General features: G+C 37.1%; 1 protein-coding gene across 6 annotated transcripts in view; it reads right to left on the bottom strand.

The window, feature by feature from the left end:
- Positions 1-22,543, bottom strand: part of FOXJ3 (forkhead box J3) — a 140,560-nt gene that overhangs the window by 108,289 nt on the left and 9,728 nt on the right. For 5 of the 6 annotated variants that reach the window (XM_070468339.1, XM_020914811.2, XM_070468341.1 and 2 more), the window contains exon 2: positions 8,996-9,056. In XM_070468339.1, the coding sequence (XP_070324440.1) occupies positions 8,996-9,039 (44 nt within the window). In that variant the 5' untranslated portion in view covers positions 9,040-9,056. Of the gene's footprint in view, positions 1-5,380; positions 5,481-8,995; positions 9,057-22,543 lie in introns of those variants that run through there. The other variant, XM_020914810.2, reaches the window with a different exon arrangement.

The raw sequence follows: 22,543 nt of genomic DNA, 5'->3' as shown, positions 1-22,543 counted from the left end.
TAAAGGAAATCAACCCTGAATATTTACTGGAAGGACTGATGCTGAAACTGAAGCTCCAATACTTTAGCCATCTGATGCAAAGAGCTGACACATCAGAAAAGACCCTGAGGCTGGGAAAGACTGAAGGCAGGAGAAGGGTACAACAGAAGACAAGATGGCTGGATGGCATCACCAACTCAAGACATGAGTTTGAGCAAGCTCCGGGACATGGTGAAGGACAGGGAAGCCTGGCATGCTGCAGTCCATGGGGTCACAAAGAGTCAGACACAACTGAGCGACTGAACAACAAGAAGGATTTCTCAGCTAAGACATAAAAACAAAACACTATGAAAGAAAAAATTGGTAAACTAGATGCTATCAAAATTTTACTTTTTAACAAAATAATTTACATCCATAATATCTAAGGAATTCTTACAATGCAATTTAAAGACAAACTATACAGTTTTAAAATGTGCAAAAGACTGGAACAAAGGCATACAAGTAGTCATTAAGTACACTAAAAGACGTTCAACATCAGCAGTCATCAGGAAGATCATGAGTATACTACTCCATACCCAGTAAAATGTCTAAAATAAATCCGAAAGGCAGTAATAATCTTCCTTCATGAATTTATATCCTTTAGGTTTCTTCTTGGTATCAAAAACATAACTAATTTGTGTTGCAAGGAAATATAAATGATTATCCCCATTTTATATGGCTTCCAAACCAGCATTCCTCTCGTTTTATTACATGGGCTTTTCTTCTTGGGTTTTTTTTTTTCTTCTTGTTGTTTTCAATTTTCTACAGACCTACCTATAATATATTAAGAAGCACTATGTTTATCTCAGTCTCCATTTACTCAAATAGTCTCATCTTTCCATAACCAGCATGGATTGTGCTTTTTTACACAGCTAATCACTTTAAGCTCTCCCCCACTTTAAGCTATGTGGGAGGTGGGAAGGAAGAATGTTAACAAACTACAAAGAAATGGGTTCCTCTGCTTAAATCTCTATTTAGCGACACAACCTTCCACAGAGACCTGTCCATAGCACCTATCCCTCAGGTTCTCAAGTAAGCACTACTATGGGCAGACTAACCTTTTTTCCCTGCTTTTGTTGCTTTTATGAGAATCTTGAATACAAATAAGCACATAGTAAGTATTCAACATACATGTCAAACTCTGGACTTCCCAAGCAGTCCAGTGGTTAAGACTCCAGGCTTCCACTGCAGGGGGCATGGGCTCAGTTCCTTCAGGGGACTAAGATCCTGCACCCTGAGCAAAAAATACATATGTATGTGTGTCTGTATATATATACATACATACACAAAATATACATACAAATATATATATAAAATCAAACAAAACTGAAGCAGCAGTCCAATTTCAAATACACAATCCTAAGGATATTCTGTTCTGATAAGATTAGGAAGATGGGAATCAAGTTTTTCATTCACTACCAACATAACAGTAAGGAAAAGCTCTAAACCCTAAAAATATTCTCTCTTGAAATCCTAACCCTTATCACCCAACACTGAACACATGGTGCTTTGTATCACAAACTTTTTGTCAAGTTTTGCCTAGCTCACCAAGCCCTTTCTCAGTGTTGGCTCCATTTCCAGGGCCCTAGAAGTCAGTATCACAACAACAAATTAAAGGATTTGTACTGACCCAAACTGCTTGTCTGAATTTTCTTCTTCAGGAAATTCAGAATCAGGACTGAAACAGTTTGGGCTGGTCTCCTGAATGAACAAACTATGTACTGGTGAGGTATGGGATGGCCATGTGCCAGAAAAGCAAAGAAAAGTTGGTTTGTAAAAAATGAAGAAATAAGTTACATTCAGGGAAAAGCGAGAGAGAAGAAAATACACTTCCTAGGTTCCTAAAAACCTAAGTTGTATTATGAGATCCAGCTATCTCTGGATTCCAGGAAATACTGCAGTATTCACCAAATAAATTCCTTTACTTTTTTTGGATATATATCCAGTGCTGGCTTCCTTTACTTGTAACTAAGCAAAACTTGACTAAAATACATTTTACTAAATCAAATCATAAATTTTTTTTATTTTTCAGTGCTATTATTCTATATTCTGTGCACTGTTGGTAGGCACAGATTTTAAATTTAACTCCTCCTTTATTGTGCCAGTATATTCAGTGATGCTTTGTAGTCTCTATTACCTCTGATATTATTTCCCTCCATGTATATGAATTCAGGACAATTTAAATTTCTCCACCCACCTTTTAAAAAACTGCTGCCTTTCAGGAAAGATTTTTTCAATTTTAGATAATGTGTTTCAAAATTAAATCACTATTTTTCTATCATTTTTCCCTGTTTCCTGCACTGGTATTTCCCCTTTACATTTGCTCTTTAACAGTATCTTCAATTAAGCAGAATATTTTTTAGCATTCCTCATTTAAAAGAACGCCTCAAATTATGATACTGATAGCCAAGAGGTAGAATTTAGTGATTAAGAGCATTGGCCCTGGAGCAAGACCTGTGAATGAAACCCAGCTCTGTCCCTTATTCACTGTATGTTTTGAGTTGCTTTTTATCTCAGTTTCCTCATCTGTGAAATCAAAATAATAATCACACCAACCTCAGAGAGTTGTGAGGGGAAGTATAATCAATGTATTTTAAAATGCTTAAATGCCTGGTCTAGTATATTAGTAAGAATACCACAAAGCTAGCTATCAAAATCAATAATAATTTTTATACATCCTTAAGTCAATGAATAGTCAGTGGTACTCTCCAATACCTGATGTTCAGAAAAGGAAGCCCTAGAAGTCAGCTTAGATCAAAGATTAAATTACATTTAAGATACTCTAGACCAGCACTATCCAACAGAACTTTCTACAACAATGGAAATGTTTGTGCGTTAGCCAATATGACAGTCAGTGGTCATGTGGCTATCAAGCACTTAAAATGTGGCTAGTGTGACTGAGGAACTGATATTTTTTAATTAATTTAAACAGCCACATGATGCTACTGGCTACTACATGAGATGCAAGCTTTAGAACATAAGCCAGAAAGTTCAAAACAGATTTTAGAAAAGTTTCTGTTATGGTCAAAATTAAGATGGTGTCTCATTACTACTCTTCATTTAATTGGAACATACCAGAATTAAACACGCAAATTAATGGATTTCAATTACAAGAAGTTTGACAAATATGATAGACTATGATAATGAAAGTTATTCCTGCCACTGTGTGGAACTGATTTAAAAAATGAAACTATGTTAATTATAAATACAATAAAAATCTAATATTAAATGTCAGCAACATCCTTAGCCTGAGGTCAGTTGCAAACCTGAACACTGCTGGTAAATTATCATACTAGAGAGGACCAAACTAAGTGAGTTAAGACAGACAGAAAGGCAAATATATATCATTCATATGTACAATTAAAAAAAACACATAAAATTTACTTAACAAAAGAGAAACAAACTCACAGACATAGAAAACAAACCTTATGGTTACCAGTGGGGAAAAGGTATGGGGGAGGATAAATTGGGAGCTTGAGAATAACAGAGACACACTACTATATATAAAATAGACAACAAGGTACTACCGTACCAAAGGGAACTATATTCAATATGTTTTGTAATAGACTATAGTGGGAAAAATATCTGAAAAAGAATATACCTATATATGTATGCATTACTAAATCATTCTGCTATATACTAGAAACAACAACACTGAAAATCAACCATCCTTCAATAAAAAAATTTTTTTTTTAATTTTTAAGAAATTTTAAAAATAAAAATTTAGGGAAAGGGGAAAATAGAAAAAAAGGAGGAAAGAAATTCTCTTTTACCCCATGATCTTGAGCTGAGAGCAAAGGATACAAATATGTCCTCTTTTGTTCTAAAAATGATGATCCCCTTTGCTTTCTACTACTTCGGGTTTGAATGCGTGCTCAGTCGCTCAGTCATGTCCAACTCTTTGCGACCCCATTGACTATAGCCTTCCAGGCTCCTCTGTCCATGGAATTTTCCAGACAAGAATACTGGAGTGGGTTGCCATTTCCTTCTCTAGGGGATCCTCCTGACCCAGGGCTCGAATCTATGTCTCCTACATTGGTAGGTGGATTCTTTACCACTGCGCCACCCTTTCTACTACTGGAAAACACAAGAGAGGAAAAACTATGCCACATGCTTTATGTACGTATCCCATGAATCCAAACAGGCCAGTGAGGTAAACATTAACAACTCTATTACAAAAAAACTTAGGAAGTGAAGTAACTTACCCAAGATCTTCTGAATAATATGTGGCAGAGATCTGAACCTGTACCTACCCGATTCTACAACTATATACCAGAGCTGCCTTAACAATACCAAGTCTGCTACTAGAAACCAGGCAGCAAGAAGCCTTAAAATAAATCTACCCTTCTCTGGTCATTCTAAATAGCACAGTTAACAGTATCAAATGGAGGGCAATGAGAAAATGGATGGACAGGAAATTCATTTGGAACACTAACACACAAGCTTTTTCTGGTGCTAAAAATCCCTATGTATTCCCTAACATCATAAATAAACAGACTGGATCAATAATAAAAGGCATCTTTAAGGGAGAAGCGTAACAAAAAGGAAAAGGTTTAAGTGTGAACCATAAAAATAGAAAAGATAATGAAAGGAAAAGATCTCAGGCAGAAGGTCAAAAACTACTGATACTTGAAAGTATTACTGATAACCTAGTGCCCTAGGCTGAATGCACATGTGAACCAAAAAATCAATCCTCATAAATGCTACACAATTCAGATATGCAGAAAGGGCCCTATTTTAACAAGTTCAAAGAAATACCAAATTTTATTTTGCTTTAATCAAACCAAATTATAAAAAATGTAATGCTACAATATGTAAAAGTAGTATGTCCTATACATGTATGTGTTTACCTGTCTACATAAAACAAATGTTCAAGGAAAACTTTTGCTTTTTCAGTAAGCTTTTGCTATTACTGAGTCTGTACCTGGAAATAAAAAGGAGATTCACCTCAGGATTCAAAGCCTCTTATATAAACTCAGTAAGCAAACAGATTCTGCTAAATTTTTAAGATTCTACTGTCTGAAAGAAACTATATCCATCATTACCTGAACTCTCACTCTTCCTATTCAAAACTTAGGACTTAAATAATGTAGATGACTCAGTATTCACTACCCAGACTCCTACTACTCAAACTTAGGGTATGAATGCAGTAGATTCAGACTGCAAGGAATACCTGTGACTCACATATATCACATGATTTATAAAATTAGCACTTTTTTAGTAACATGGAAATAAATACCTTACTAAAATCATATAAACACTGGCTGCAGAACAGAGCTGAGAGAACATTTTTTAACATTGTATTTCTTAATAGTTTGCTGAAACAAGTTATTAAGTTATTGCCCCTCAGTTTCAAACTCACATTGCTTCTTCCCCATCTGCCTTAATGATGCTGGAAGTGGGACTCTGCCTGCAAACCACATTTCTGCTTTGCCAGCTGATTTCCTATAAGGGTCTGCCAAGAGGGAACACTAAAGATGGACTGCAAGCCTGGAGAAGAAATAGAGATACTTGTGCTTTCCCATCTCTTCTTTGGGCTTCACAGGAACACTATCCCAGCAAAGGTTTCTTCACCCCTACAACAGAAAGTCTTCCCCACAGCAGTAATAAAGTCTGCAGTTTTTCTAACACTTATGAAACTAATTTAATCATACCCTACTCAAAGACCCCAGCACCAGCCTGCACCCTTTCCCCAGATTTCTGGGTTTCAACCTATGGGATTTCTATTCTGAACTTAACACAAGCACTAGCATGTAGTACCTTGGCCTTGGAGATCTGAATTGTTTCCACAGGACCCTTCCTTTGAGTCTCTAGGTTTCCCCTTTGGTGCCCAAGCCCTTAGGGCTCATAGCTGTTTCTGGAAGTTTCTACCTCCATGACAATTTAAGTAGTTTTATTTTTATCCATTCTGTTATCTAGTTAACAACTTCAAATCTACTCAATGACTCTACTAAAGTCTCTGTTTCTATAACTGGTTCGGTTTCTGCCTCCTGACAGAATCCTGATAAAAAGAAAACAATCTCGTTATATTGTAATAGTATATGATATTATAGTAACTTTTGTGAAAATGCAATTTACCTACACTATCAAGTAAAGAACAAAATGTTAGTTAAGCGCAATCTGACTAAAATTGAGTCAATTTAGCTATCATAATACAAAATCTTTTCCAACCATTCTTTAAGAGAAAATTTGGGGCACCTTTTTTTTAACACACAGTATCTACTGTAATAAAATTACATGATAAGACATTATCAACAATGACTATCTCTGTTTTTCCAAATTTTCTACAATAATTGATTTATGATTACTTTTAATCATAAAAATACAGTGAACATAATTTTTAAAAATAATTCTAACATGCTCAAATTCAACAAGGATCAAATATCATCTATAGAAAACAATATTTAACTTGCTTACCCTAAATATTTAAAGGGCAGAGGAAGAGTTTTAATTCACTTACTAAGTACCTTCTCCTACCAAACAAAATTTTTAGTTGTCACATGATTTCATTCCACCCCCTATCTTTACTTTACAGAAGTAATCCACTCCCACTCTCATCTATGCCTACAACCCTCCCCACCACCTGCTTACCCATTTTCTCATTTCCAGCCATATGGTGGTTCTTCTCCACCAACACACATGCTTTCCTACCTTGAAGTTAGTCACTTTCTAGATATATAGGTAGCATATGAAGGTATATACAAAACATAAAGGTAGTATATACAAAGAGAGTTATGGCAAATAAGCAGTGTTTGTCACTGGGTTTGAGTTACTTTAAGACTTCTTACTCTACTTCTGTTGGGACAGTGTAGTTGGGAGGCCATTTCTGGCTTGGGAAAGACTGTGCAAAAGTAGACAATAATTTATTGTGGTTTTAAGTAATTCAGTTTCTCTTCACATCACCAAAAAAAATAGTCATTCTTTTCTTCTCCTTATATCAAACCAAAGCTGGCTTTCAGTTAGAAAAATCAATGACAAACAATGGCTGTCTACCCATATATCTGAGAACGTGAATTCTCTGCCTCACAGATGGACTGGACCATACAGAATATACAAAAAATGAAAGATTAGGATAGAAGGATCCTAAGTATTTCAACTTAAGTGTCACAGAGCTTCTCAGTTTATTAACTAAATGCTAAATTTATAGCTATATCACATAAAAATTTGATTACAGAGTATTACACACAAGAATTATAACATAGTGAGCAAGTTATAAAATAATTCATGGTTCTCTTTTCTCTTTCATCATCCCTTCCAATAATATAATTCTATCAAGCAAAAAAAGTTGGATATCTATTATTTCTAATCCAATGTCATATATAAGCTTCACATAAACAGAACTATTCAAATAGAGGGATATAAAATCTCAGTAAATGACTTTAATACATGGTTAGCATAACCCACAAACAAGTGTCTTTAAGGAAATCTATGATCAGTGGAAGATCAAAGTCTACAAAAATAACCTGATTTGGTCATATCTAAAGTTTTAAATATTCAAAAAAAGGGTAAAATGATTCTTCCCAACATATTAAGCAGAAATCACTCTTAAGTGAAATTAGTTCTACAACAGCCCCTTTTATTTTTAAGTTCTTTTCAAAACTATACAGGTGTCTGTTGTGAGGGTGTGGGGGCATATAGGCTCCAACAAGGTAGAAAAGCATCACTCCACCTATTTCCATTATAAGCTGGAAGATGTATTCTTAGGGAAAGGCCAAAACAGCATAGGGTAAAGCTTTCCCACTGAGGAAAAAGGATATCAGCCTTAGTCTGATAAAAATTCAAGGATATGAAAACAAAAAAGGCAACTTTTTCTTTTGTGGCATTCTAAACCACCAAAATTTCTTTCAAGCCTGAAGATTCCATGACTCCACATTAACAACCCTTAACAATTTTGTATCCCTCCTCTCTCTCCTGCCCTCCAAAACTGGTTAATTCCAACTCTCTTCATCACTTGCTCTGTTCCAGCTATAATGACCTCACTATTCTTCCAACATACAAAGCAAGTCTCCTGCCCCAGCACTTCCTGGGTTCCCTATGCCCGGAATGCTTATCCTCTACTATCCAACGAAAGGTCTGTTCCATCACTCTTTCAAGTCTTCGTTCAAATGTCACCTTTTCGGTTAGCTTTCCCTAGCTACCCTATCTAAAATAACACGTATCTTTGAATTTCCTAATCCCTTTCTCTGTTTTTCATTTACCTCTTATCACTATCAGTATCTAACAGTTACTTCTTATTTTATTAATTATCCCTTCACCAAAATATAAACCCAATGATTACAGGATTTTTAATCCATTACGTTCACTACTGTAGCCTCAGCATTCAGACAGCTCCTGACACTACACTAGGCGATCAACATGCTGAACAAGTCAATGGTAGCAACAACACATGGTAGCTAGCTACAACACCACACGTAACTCTGGTAGGTGCTGCCATCAACAATTCACATTCCGGTCTGAAAATGTTTAATTAATGGGTTAAATTTACGTTATATTTTCATTTTTTTTATTTTTATTTTTTTTTTACGTTATATTTTCAGACTGTGCTCTGCGAACTACAGTAATCCCTCAAGGGCAACTATGGGGGTAGAACATGGAAGTCTGAGCCCAGCATTTATCTATTTTATTCAAAGGATTTCACTTAAGATTTAATTTGAAGAAAGTATTTAGCAACTGCAAAAAAATATAAAACCACTGGGTTGAATACAACTTAGTTCCTACTTTTTTACATTTTACTTATTTATTGTAAATGAGGATAATTTAGGTATCCTGTTTATATCATCCTTTAGAAAGGAATTTCAATTACTATCTAGTCTTTCTCTGTAAGCAAAAGTATCTCCCTATCTCACAAAACAGCACTACTTCCCAAAACAAACTACAGTGTTTTACCGTGAACCTTACAGTCAAACTGATTCTAATATGACTTGACCAGCATAACCTTTAAAATGTTAAATGTTCTAATAAAAAAAGAATCACTCACCTTAATGAAGTTACAGATGGACAAGCCTGTCCATACAAACCCATCTGGCCACAAAGAGAATCTGGAAAGTAAAAAAGAGTTAGTTATCAGATGCTCCAAAATAAATTAAACTATAAATTATTAATTAAACTAAAAATGCTGTTGAACAATATGACGAGTTATCTTAAGGAAGACTGACATACCAGGAAGCACAGGAAAAATAGGCACACTATAACTGTAACATCCAAAGAAGCTAAAAACTCACAAAATTTAACAAATTAAGCTTAGTTACAGATAAAGAGTCCAAATGGTTTAGTGGAGTCTAAGGATTCCAGAGAGGTGCCTAAAGGCTACCAAAGAGCTGAGCATGCAGGTTCCCATCCTCACAGGTTCCTATCTCCCATTTCATCTACCCTTCAATCAAAGCAGTGATATCTTTGTTGGTTTCACAGAACGGACTTCACTAAGACTTGATCTGAAGAACAGTTCCACTGCTTAATTAAAAAGTTAAGAATAACATTGAACAGAAGAAGCTTTGCTCAAATTCTAGCTATGACACTATGAGACCTTGAAGAGTTACACATCCTTAGAGAACCTCCATTTTTTCCATCTGTAGCTTGGGGATAGTGTGTTAAGTGTTGGTCGCTCAGTCGTGCCCGACTCTTTGTGACCCCATGGACTGCAGCCCATCAGGCTCCTGTGTCCATGAGATTTTCCAGGCAAGGATACAGGAGTGGGTTGCCATTTCCTTCTCCAGCATAGTATCACCTAAAACTTTATCAAAGAGATAAACTGCAAGTTTGTTATTAGAATTAAATCATTGAATAAATGTGAAACCATCTATCCAGCATTACTATCCAGCACAAGGATCATTCACTGTGTCTACAAGTATTATGAATGAAAGAAGCTGGAATGGGAGGGTATAATATGCATACAATTTTTTGCAACTAAAGAAAACAGGTTCACTCTAAAAGGATCAGCTCCTTTTCCAGTTCTAGCCAACTGCTGCTGAGCACGACTGAAAGCCCGATTCTGTTCAGTTCAGTCGCTCAACTCTTTGCGACCCCATGAACCGCAGCATGCCAGGCTTCCCTGTTCATCACCAACTGCCGGAGTCTATCCAAACCCATGTCCATTGAGTCAGTGATGCCATCCAACCAACTCATCCTCTGTCGTCCCCTTCTCTTCCTGCCCTCACAATCTTTCCCAAAATCGGGGTCTTTTCAAATGAGTCAACTCTTCACATCAGGTGGCCAAAATACTGGAGCTTCAGCTTCAACATCAGTCCTTTCAATGAACACCCAGGACTGATCCGCTTTAGGATGGACTGGTTGGATCTCCTTGCAGTCCAAGGGACTCTCAAGAGTCTTCTCCAACACCACAGTTCAAAAGCATCAATTCTTCGGCACTCATCTTTCTTTATAGTCCAACTCTCACATCCATACATGACTACTGGAAAAACCATAGCCTTGACTAGACGGACCATTGTTGGCAAAGTAATGTCTCTGCTTTTTAATAGGCTGTCTAGGTTGGTCATAACTTTCCTTCCAAAGGAGTAAGTGTCTTTTAATTTCATGGCTGCAATCAGCACCTGCAGTGATTTTGGAGCCCAAAAAATACGGTTAAGAACATCTAATTTTTCAAGAGAAGCAAGATACCCAAAATTTTATTTGAAATCTCCTGATTTTTACTTTCTAAACACTATGTGGGCCAAACAAAACACTGGCAGTTATCCCAAGTTTATAACTTTTATTTTAGAGGCTGACTGCACTCCCTGCATCTATCAATAATTGTCCCTGCTTGCACTGAAAAGAGATGTTCTACTTCTGCCAGAACAACGGAATAGATAGCTTGATCAACATGCCTGTGAAAATAACAAACACTGGATAGTTTTTAACCTTTATATATTAATCAATAACTTGAAAGAAAATAAAGTATGATCAAGACTGAAAATAAAAACCAAGTGAAAGAGGGAAACTAGAGAAGTATGCAGAGTACTGAAACCAGCTTTCACTCATCTTCAGAGCACTGCGCCAAACCCTGAATTTCAGCTTGCAATTCCACAGTGTGTTAGGGCTCAAGGTACAAGAGGCAAAGTCCAGATGTTATCCAAGAGAATCTCAAGGAAAATTTCTTAACCTTGGCGTTGAGTGTTGGTGAGGGACTGGGGGCTACAAGAGCAGTTCAACAGTGTCTTCTCAGATACAACCACAAGCTAACCCTCACCTAGATTATGGTTTAAAAAGCTTCATACTCAGAATTTTAGAGTGGTCCTAGAATGGTGATATCTACCCCCTAACCTTGACAGATGCAAATGCAAATCCTCTCTGGCAATCTGCCTTTGATCTAGGCTTGGAAGAATTCTCAAGGATAAGGTCCCAAGATAAATAAATTCACAATCAAAAATCACAAAACCAGTAGGAAACAAGCCACTCAAGAGTAAGATACAGCTGAAACATCAGGTGGCAGACTCAAAAAATCAGACTTCAGATATGGGAATTATGAGACTTTTCCCTACTGTTTTTATTTTATGAATGATTTACCTATTCTTATATTTCAAATGCCTACATGTAGATGAATTTCAAATCCACATCCCTATTAGGGATCAATCTCCTAATCTCTAAACATAACTAACATTCTCTCCAAGAAATCCCCAATTTACTATGTCCAAAGCTGAATTCATCACCTTTCTTTAAAGTATTTCCTACCTTTAGGGTCCTTTATCTAAGAATGGCTTTCAGGTTTCTAGCCTCACACCTTTCTTCTCCTTGTTAAGAGCTGAACACTTCAACTCTTGATTTCTATGAGGAATGACTTCTAAACACCTCTGGGCTCTCAGGCCATTCCTCCCCAAGTGGGCAGAGCTAACTCCAGGACCCTTACCCAGGACTCTGCGAGGCAGTTATGAATGTGACTGCCCTACTGACTCTGACAGTTAATCTAGACATCAGCTGAGCTGTCTAGATGCGTGAGTAGGGACAAGATAACGTGGAAAGTCAGCCAGCACATTTGGCTCTCAAACCTAAACCCCATTCTACAATATCAGCTTTATCAAAAACAAAGGTAAATTCTCATAAAAGTTACCATATGACCCAGCAATTCTACCCTTAGAGATATGTATTTATACATATATAAATTATATATACATACATGAATATATATAAAATGCTCTTGGGAATATATAATATACACTCATATGTTTTAAGTTCTCTTGGTGATTTGGAGGAGACTGATTTCACTGTGAATCTTAGCCCTCTTCTGTGAGCATTCCATGTTTCTGGACATTTGCCCGGGTAGGGAGAACTTAAAACATACGTTCACACAAAAACCTGCACACAAATGTTCACAGCAGTATTATTTATAAAGTCAAAAAGTGTAAAGAAACCAAATGTCCATCAACTGATGAACACATACACAAACGTGGCATATCGGCACAGTGTCCTTATACAATGGAATATTATCCAGCCATAAAAAGGAATGATATACTGTTACATGATACAACACAAATGAACCTTGAGCATCTTAGCATAAGAAAAAAGTCAGACACAAAAGACCACATATTGCATGACTCCATTCATATGAAATGTCCAGAACAGGGAAATCTGTAGAGACAGAAAGTAGATCAGCCAATAGATAGGAGGATGGGAGGAGGGATGTGGATAGAGAGTGATTGCTAACTGGTTTCTTTCAGGATTGATAAAAATGCTCTGCAATTAGAGGTGAGGGTTGCACAACCTTGTGAATAAACTCCTCTAGTATAAGATCACCAAATTTTACACTTCTAAATGGTGAACTTTATCTTTCTAATCTACTGCAGCCTTGATGCCTCAGTTTCAGTTTTCTTCACTCTTTTAACTTAAGATTATTGCTCCTACATGGTGTCTTGAACACCAGTCAGGTTAGTTGAAAGAACAAATACACCAATATTATTCTCCCTACCCAGGCAAATGTCCAGAAACATGGAATGCTCACAGAAGAAGGCTAAGATTCACAGTGAAATCAGTCTCCTGCAAATCACAAACTCACATTTCTGAAGTCAACTATGTTGAACAATTATATTAATTCATTCAACTTCATCCAAAATTTATACAGTTTAAGTTGGTGCCAACAGCACCAACTAGCATTTTCTGCAAATCTTTTGAAAATCAACAAACAAGAAACTTTGTGTAGCATGACATAACCAGAGAATGGGGAGTAAAAATCAGTCACTCACTGATGCACATGCTCCAATAGAAACTAATGTATTACATGCCATCACTAACAGAAGAATACAGAATTTCTTTTAATACAAGCAGTCATCAAGTGTACATTAAACTGAGCTACAAACTATTCACATCTAGGAAGCAGATGTTTAACAAACTAACAGGTATATAAAATATATTATTTGAGAGGAGGAGGTGAAATGGAAGTATTTTTATTTATAAGGAACTTATAACATTCATGACCTTGAGCCAAGACCTTGATTACAATCCCAACTGTGATTTTGGGTATATTGTTAAAAGGGAAAATTCATGCCTCAAGTTACTGTAACGGGAGCTTGAATGAAGCCACCACCGTAACATATAAAAGAATTAAGTCTGTTGAAAATAAATTCTAGAGCACTGTAAATCAAGAGAGCATTCCTTTAAAAAAGAAAAAAACACTTCTGAATTCAGCTCTATCTTTCATAAGACTTGAAAATAAAAATTTACTAGCATTCATGAAGGAACAACCCTGTTGAGTCAGGTTCCTTGACTGAACACTGTGAATTGCTATACCATTACTCACAGGTAATCATTAAAGCAGTCATGGAAATAACCTGTGTCTTAATCATCCTCAACAGGAAAAATCTGCCAGAGGAAGGAGTAAAGGGAAAAGAATCCTGCTGAGTGAGTAGCAATCAGCTGTTCATCGCAGCTCCACTCGTTGAACCTAAAGGCAGTGATGCAGCTATAGCTAAAATCGAGAACTCAGAGTCACATGCTCTCAGAAAGCAAAATCATGTGAGAATGATCAATTCACCATGGTAATGTTAGAGGGAGAAGAAAGGCCAAAACTTAAATTTGGAGAACTTAGATTTAGAGAAGAGGAACAAGTTTTAAAAACCACCCTTGAGAAAACTGTATTGGAGATAGCAGCAAGTGATTTAATGGGGGAAAAGGCAAGTGTTACACACAGATTAAGATGGACATAAACTGAGAACACAGAACAGGTTTTTAATGGAAGATCATTAATACTATAGAGGGTGGGGTTTGCAGACAAGTGGGAGCAAAAATTAGACTGGAAGGGTGTTAAGAATCAGGAAAGAGTGAAATAAAAATTTAGCTACAAACTACATAAAATGAAAATAAACAGAAAGTGCAATAAGGTCAAAAAGAGCAGAGAGGAACAGATTAAGAAATCAAGAAAGGTGAAGAACATGTTAGAAAGCTCATCCAGTCACACTATATCCCCATTACCCTGTTTTATTCTTCATAGCTCTTGTCATCAGATACGACTTGATAATGACTTCTGTTTTACTGTCTGCTTCTGGCCCACTAGAACGCAGATTTAACTTTCTGTTTCAGTCTCTGTTATATCCCCAAATCCTAGTATGTAGTCTGCGGTCATATTTGTTCAAATGAATGAATAAACCAAGTTCCTCTAGATTGGAAAGAGAATAAACCCAAAAGAAGTCCAACTAAGATCTAACTGAAAATTCACCAAATCTTTTCAATGTAGTCTTTGTATCCACTAATTCTCTCTGCCTCTGAAGGAAATAATTTAAGACAACTTCACAGAACAAGTTCGGTATACAAAATACATAAAGGACCCTTACAACTCAACAGAAACAACTCAAGTTAAAAATGCCCAAAGATTTGGAGATAGAGCAAAGGGGTAGAGCATTTGACTACCCAAAAAAAAAAAAAAAAACGGGCAGAGACTTGAATACACATTTCTTCAAAGAAGATGTTAAAATGTCCAATAAGATGAAAAGATGTTCAAAATCATTAGTTATTTGGGAAATCCAAATCAGAATCACACTACTACTTCATCTAGGTAATCAGATACTAAGGAATCAGATACTACTTCAGCTAGGATGGCTATAATCAAAAAGACAATAACAAAAGTTGCAAAGATTTGAAGAAATTGAAGCTCTCATACACTGGTAGTGGAAATGTCAAACAGTGCAGCCACTCTGGAAAATAGTTTGGCAGTGTGTCATAAAGTTAAACATAGAGTAACCATATGACACAGCCATTTTACAGGGAATATACCCATGAAATGAAAACATACCACCACAGAAAAATCTATACACAAATGTTCAGAGCAGCATTAAATAACAAATAAAATAGTGGAAACAACCCGAGTGCCCAGTAGCTGATGAATGGTAAGACGTTATAATCACACAGCAGAATGTTATTTGCCAATAAAAAGGAATGGTACATGCTATGACATAAATGACCCTTGAAAACATACTAAGTGAAAGAAGCCAGTAACTAGACTATATTACATGATTTCATTTATATCAGATGTCCAAATCAGACAAATTTATGTTAAATTAGATTATGGGTTAGTAGTTAGACTGGAAAAGGTCCGTTTTCACTCCAGTCTCTAAGAAAGGCAATGCCAAAGAATGCTCAAACTACCGCACAATTGCACTCATCTCACACGCTAGTAAAGTAATGCTCAAAATTCTACAAGCCAGGCTTCAGCAATACGTGAACTGAGAACTTCCAGATGTTCAAGCTGGTTTTAGAAAAAGCAGAGGAACCAGAGAACAAATTGCAAATATCCGCTGGATCATCAGAAAAGCAAGAGAGTTCCAGAAAAAATATCTATTTCTGCTTTACTCACTACGCCAAAGACTTCCACTGTGTGGATCACAAGAAACTGTGGAAAATTCTGAAGGAGATGGGAATGCCAGACCACCTGACCTGCCTCTTGAGAAACCTGCATGCAGGTCAGGAAGCAATAGTTAGAAGTGGACATGGAACAACAGACTGGTTCCACCTAGGAAAAGGAGTATGTCAGGCTGTATACAGTTCACCCTGCTTATTTAACTTATATGCAAAGTACATCATGAGAAATGCTGGGCTGGAAGAAGCACAAACTGGAATCAAGATTGCTGGGAGAAATATCAATAACCTCAGATATGCAGATGATACCACCGTTATGGCAGAAAGTGAAGAGGAACTAAAAAGCCTCTTGATGAAACTGAAAGAGGAGAGTGAAAAAATTGGCTTAAAGCTCAACATTCAGAACACTAAGATCATGGCATCTGGTCCCATCACCTCATGGGAAATAGATGGGGAGACAGTGGAAACAATGTCAGACTTTATTTTTGGGGGCTCCAAAATCACTGCAGATGGTGACGGCAGCCATGAAATTAAAAGACGCTTACTCCTTGGAAGGAAAGTTATTACCAACCTACACAGCATATTAAAAAGCAGAGACATTACTTTGCCAACAAAGGTCCATCTGGTCAAGGCTATGGTTTTTCCAGTGGTCATGTATGGATGTGAGAGTTGGACTGTGAAGAAAGCTGAGTGCCAAAAAATTGATGCTTTTGAACTGTGGTGTTGGAGAAGACTCTTGAGAGTCCCTTGGACTGCAAGGAGATCCAACCAGTCCATCCTGAAGGAGATCAGTCCTGGGTGTTCATTGGAAGGACTGATGCTGAAGCTGAAACTCCAGTACTTTGGCCACCTTATGCGAAGAGTTGACTTGTTGGAAAAGACCCTGATGCTGGGAGGGATTGGGGGCAGGAGGAGAAGGGGATGACAGAGGATGAGATGGCTGAATGGCATCACCGACTCGATGGACATGAGTTTGTGCAAACTCCAGGAGTTTTTGATGGACAGGGAGGCCTGGCGTGCTGCAATTCATGGGGTCGCAAAGAGTCAGACATGACTGAGCGACTGAACTGAACTCAGTTAGATTAGATTAGCAGTTTCGTAGAGCTAGGGAGGCAGGTGGGCTTCCCTGGTGGCTCAGATGGTAAAGAATCCGTCTTCAATGAGGGAGACCTGGGTTCGATCCCTGGGTTGGATAGATCCCCTGAAGGAAGGCATGGCGAGCCACTCAGTTTCTTGCCTAGAGAATCCCCATGGGCAGAGGAGCCTAGTGGGCCACAGTCCATGGGCTCACAAAGAGTTGGACACGACTGAAGTGACTGAGCACAGGGAGGCAGCTGAAGTGGACTTACTGCTAATAAGTGTGGGGCTTGTTTTAGAGGAAGAGGAAAACATACACAACCCTATGAAAATGTTTAGAAAAAATTGTATTTTACACTTTAAATAGGTATATTGTATGGTATGTGAATTTTATCTCAATAAAGCTGGGGGGGAGCCCCTTTTTTTCCCCTAAGGTTCTTAAACTTGCTCACAAGTTTAAGCACATATTCACACACAAATATTCTCTTGTTCTATAAATTCCTGCTTCTTTCCTCACTAGTGCCATAGGAACCTCCCCGCCCCCCACCCTATTCCACAAAATGGAAAAGGGGAGAGTAAAAGTAATGACTTCATCAGAAAGCAACTCTATTATAGCAATTACTTTGAAATCTATAACCCCTTCAACCATTAGTGGTTCAGGAAAGTTCGTTTTCTGGTGGGCTCCACCGTTTCCAAACCACACACTAATTAAACATGCTTAACAAAGATACACTTAGGTATACATCTGTATAAACCCTGAAAAAACGCTATAGGAAACCACTCTAACATTACCTATAAAACAACTACTGACGCTATACCACCTCTTCTCCTAAAAAAAACAAAACAAAAAAACACTAGGGCAAGGTGTTGTTACTCTCTAATAACAGAAGATGAAGAAAAGCAGGCAAACCAACAATCAGCTTTGGTTTTACAAGACTGGTTTAGAAGTAGGAAGTGTAAATATGAACTGTCTACCCTCTATAGCTTAGGACTAGTGTCAATAAAACAGGTGGTAAATGTGGGGGAGGGGAGCTTCTTGGCTAAACATCACAGAACTATAACTTCTTCCAAACCCCTAAATTTATGTAAACAGATCACAGGCCACCCTCTTCAAACCAAATCATAACCCAAGCAAATAACACAGGATTCTATTTCTGGATCTGTTATTAACTCACTGGATAATCTTTGAAACTTCAGTCTACTTCGCTCAGTAATTTAACCACAATTTCCGGTCCCAAAATCAAATCATGTGGTCTAATAAAGAATGTTTCCCCAATTTGTAGGTTTACTTTCATGAAAAATCTGACAAACGTATATGAAGTTAAATCATATTATATGTTTAAATCATCTTTAAAGAATATACAAGAAATATTTAAAAAATTCTAAAGACCTGTTCACTCCAAAAATGTTGAACTCTTTCATTTTAAACTTCTAAAGGTATTCACTAAATAGAGAAAGAATAAGCTCTCAGAGGGCTGAACAGTTTTGAGGCTTTAAATTTATGCTCAGTTATATTTAGAAAACCAAGATGCCACCTCTCTGGATCCCGTATCTTTATCTCAGCCATTTGATTCACGTGCTTTGCCTGGTATAATTCAAAGCAAGAGATCCATCATACCCCTGAAACATAAATTGAACACACTGGAACAATATGATTGCTAGAGAAATGAGATGCTGTACTACAACTGGGGAAAGATGGGAAGCTATAGTCTCCACTGCTACAGCTTTTTAACAAAATAAGAATTACCTGTCTTGTCCCCAAAGCCAGTCAACAAACCACTGCCAACTTTTAAGAATCGTTTCTATCCTATTCCGGGAAATCCTGATTCAAGAGTCTAGGGTGAAACCTAGAGGAATCTATTAATTACAAGTATCACACGATTCTGGTTGCACAGCTTAATTCAGGAACTACTGCTTTAGGACTGGGCTAGCAGAAAGGTTTCGTATCACTTGCCAATTATGTTCAATAGGTAGTAGCTGCCTGAAGTGCTACACTGAGAAGGTCATGTCTGAAAAAAACAAGAAATTAGTAGTTTGCCATGGACATGGTGATCGGGAAGTGACAACATGCAAACCATGTATCTGCCTTCTGTGACTCAGATCACTGACTGAATGGGCTTTTTTTAAGGAGCCCTTTGGGTAAGAGATCCAGAACTGGATTATTTACTTTTAACTGGCAGAAGCTCTCTCTGGGAAGGTAGTAGGCAGTAACAGCAGGCCCACCGGCTATGTGCCAGAACTCTTCAAAAGTAATTATTAAGCTTTCCAATATTATACAAAGATTTATGCTTTCAAATGTCTATAATCTTGCTTGAGAAATGAAAACTTCCACATGACAATATAAACTTGGTCTTTAAAAAAAAAAAAAAGGTATTTGTGCCTTGAGGAGTTTCACTTTAGGTAAAGGTGAGAATTAGTGGCGCACTGACTGCCAGGCCCGTAACAGTATATTTTAGATTGAATCAAGAGACAAAAATCAACTGTGGGTTTCTGATCAGCACATGACTCAAGTAATGTCCACTAGCAGCATTTACCAAGAAAATAAATGGGAGGTTATATAATCAAGGCATGCTCCATGTAAAGGCAAATAATCTCTTTTCTACTGTTTCTGTATGTACCCGTCTCTGCCACTGGATTGCAGGCCTCCTAGTAGGCCAGGGACATGTCAAATTAACCATTCTATCTGCCATAATGCTGAGCACATATTTTGTACCTAATAGTCCAAAACGTTTACTAAATTGGTATAAGTGAAGGAAAACTCTTAACAGCTATTTCCAAAGTAATAGTAACAGAATTTAGTACAGAAACATGAAAATCCAAAGAAGTGGATAGAATTAAATTATGCCCCAAAAAAGGGGGGGCGGGGACCCAGGTTAAAAGAGACAACAAACAGTAACAACTAAATGTACTGTGTAGACCTTGTCTGAATCTTGATTCAATTAAAAACTGTAAAAAGACACAATCAAGGATATTGTTACTATGAACTGACACTGGACAACACTAATAGGAAATACTGTTAATTCTGTTAGCTACAATAATAGCATATGGTTATATAAGAAAATGTCTATTTTTTTTAGACATGCATATTAAGCTTTGTAAGGGTGAAAAGACAATGTCTACAATTTTCTTTAAAATACTGAAGCAAAAGAGAAAAAGGAAAAAAGGCAACTGAGGCATATATGGCAAAGAGCTTAATAATTATTAAATCTGTAATAGGTATACAGGGTTTCATTACATTTTATCTAGCTTTGAGTGTACTCGGCAGTACAGCTGGACTTTAATGTTACTCCAACACTGTACAATCAACTCTTTTTCTTTTTTTCCTCACATTTCAGGAAGCTTAAGAATGACTAGTACTTCTGAGAAAACAGCCTAGACTCAATCAGAAAAAAAGAGGGGTGGCATTCATTTGTTAGCTCTACTAATAGGCAATCTCTCTGAATCGACTCAAAGAACTTCTTGTAAATTAATATGAGGACTGAGTATGAGCCAAGACAGTGACTCAGCTGCTAAAAAGAAAATACAATCTTAGGGTTCATTAGAAGAACAGTATCGAGATCAAGGAGGTAGCAGTTCCATTCACTCTTCACTGGTTAGTTCACAACTAGAGTATTGTGTTCTGTTCTGAGTACCACATTTTAAGAACACTTACAAGCTAGAAAGTTTGCAGGGAGGGATATCAGACTGGCAAGGAGTTTACAAGCCAAATGTCAAATGGAGAATGACTGAAGAAAATGGGTGTGTCTAGCTTGGGGGAAAAAAAAAACCACTTTCCAGTCTTCCATGTCAGCTCTAGCATAGAGACCCCAGTAAAATATTTTCCAGGGGACTTTAAAAATTGTTAACAGGCATTCCATAATCAAGAAAGAGAGTCAAGTCCTTTTCTAAGGGACTTACCAAAGTATTCTATATCCTAGAGTGCTTTATGACTCAAGAAATTCTGTATTTCCCAAATGTAACCATTCACTCAACAAATATTTACTGAGCCCCTATTACCTGCCAACACTTCTCCAGGCCCTGAGAATACAACAATGAACGTTTTCAATATCCTTGACATCAGTTTGTGAAACAGCCAGGCTGAGCCTCTTGCTACTTCTCTAACTTGCACTGTTCCTCCTCACCTCTAGATTTGTGATTATGTGCTCACAGTAGACTACCCTCTCACTATCTTATTTCAAACATCACTGCTTCCAAGAAGCTTTCCAGATCATAAGGAAAACCACTCTTTTCAACAAAACCCTGACTCTTTCTCTACATCAGTTCTTTAGGAAGAGACCATGCCTCTTAACTACCTTTGGATCTCTCACAATGCCCGGAACCATGTCTTGAAAGTGTAGGTGCTGAAAAAATATTTGCTGAATGAACAATCACATTCAAATATTTAAAGAGTTATCTTGTTAAAGAAGGCAAACTAGGTCTCCAATGTTGCACAGAAAATGAGAAGGAAAAAGTGATGAAGTTAGAAGCAAATTTTGCCCCAGTTAAAGCTAGCAACAAACAAGCTACCTTACAGACAGAGTGACCACAGGCGTTCTAAGAGGGGCTGAATGACTGTATCAAGCATTTCAGTGGGACACCTCACAGGCCTGAATAAAAGATTAACTCAAGACGTATGTCTATATGGATATGTATATTAGACAAAAGGTAGCTTTTCATATAATATTAAATTCTTAAAACTAAGCTCAAATATGAAATATCCTTTCATTTATGAGTACAGCTGATCCCCAAATAATGTGAGGTTTAACCTGAGTATCTCACAGCTGCCGCTCCATATCTGCAGTTCCTCTGCATCTGTGAACTCAAACCATGGACCGTGCAGTACCACAGCAGTCACTATTGAAAAGTATTCACTACAAGTGGACCTGTGTAGTTCAAACCCTTATTGCTCAAGGATCACCAGCAGAGAGAAAAAAAAGGGGAAAAAAAAAAAAAAGACACTGTATCCTTTCTGGAAGAATCAACACAAGGTTTCTTAATTATGCTCCCAAAGCAGAACAGATACAAACACTTAGGTCATCCACCTCTGTAAGCAAAGCTCCTTAGATGAGGAAATTCTTTAGGTCAATGATTTTCAATATTTTGCAATAAGAAAAATTATGAAGCCATCAGTTTCTCTTAAAGTCATCTAACCAAACCACTAAAAGCATTAAGTTCTTCAAAGAAATAAGCTAGTCATGCTGCCTTTCTAGTTAAAAACTAGAAAACAGAAAAAAAAAATAGGTATCTCTGTATGTCTAGGATATCTCTCTGATGTGTCTCCCAAACCAAAAGTGGTCATCTTTGCTGGCAGGGACACTATCAGTTACTTGTGTCCCCAGCTTTGAGTACAGTGCCCAGGACATACTACATGCTGAATAAATGAGCAAACAAATGAGAACAACTGAGTCCAATGTTGCTGGATGAAAACAAGTACTTTATAAAGTATCACTAACAGTTTTGTTTTTCTTACCAGAAATCTGCCAAGGAAATGAAAGCAAATGAGTCGATTCTTAAGTCTAGTTTTTCACTAAAAAGTGCTATTTTTATGTCACTTATTTAAATGTAAATCCAAATTCTTGGTTGCTTCTGGGGGACTAAAATTAATTTATTGATCAGCAGAGCTAAATGACGAATTTCTAATGCAAAGAAAAACCCAAAACATTTAATACACCACAACTTGACCTATAAGATTAAA

Source organism: Odocoileus virginianus, chromosome 5, assembly GCF_023699985.2.
Source record: "Odocoileus virginianus isolate 20LAN1187 ecotype Illinois chromosome 5, Ovbor_1.2, whole genome shotgun sequence".
Taxonomy (NCBI): domain Eukaryota; kingdom Metazoa; phylum Chordata; class Mammalia; order Artiodactyla; family Cervidae; genus Odocoileus; species Odocoileus virginianus.
This window is presented reverse-complemented; position numbering and strand designations above follow the sequence as displayed.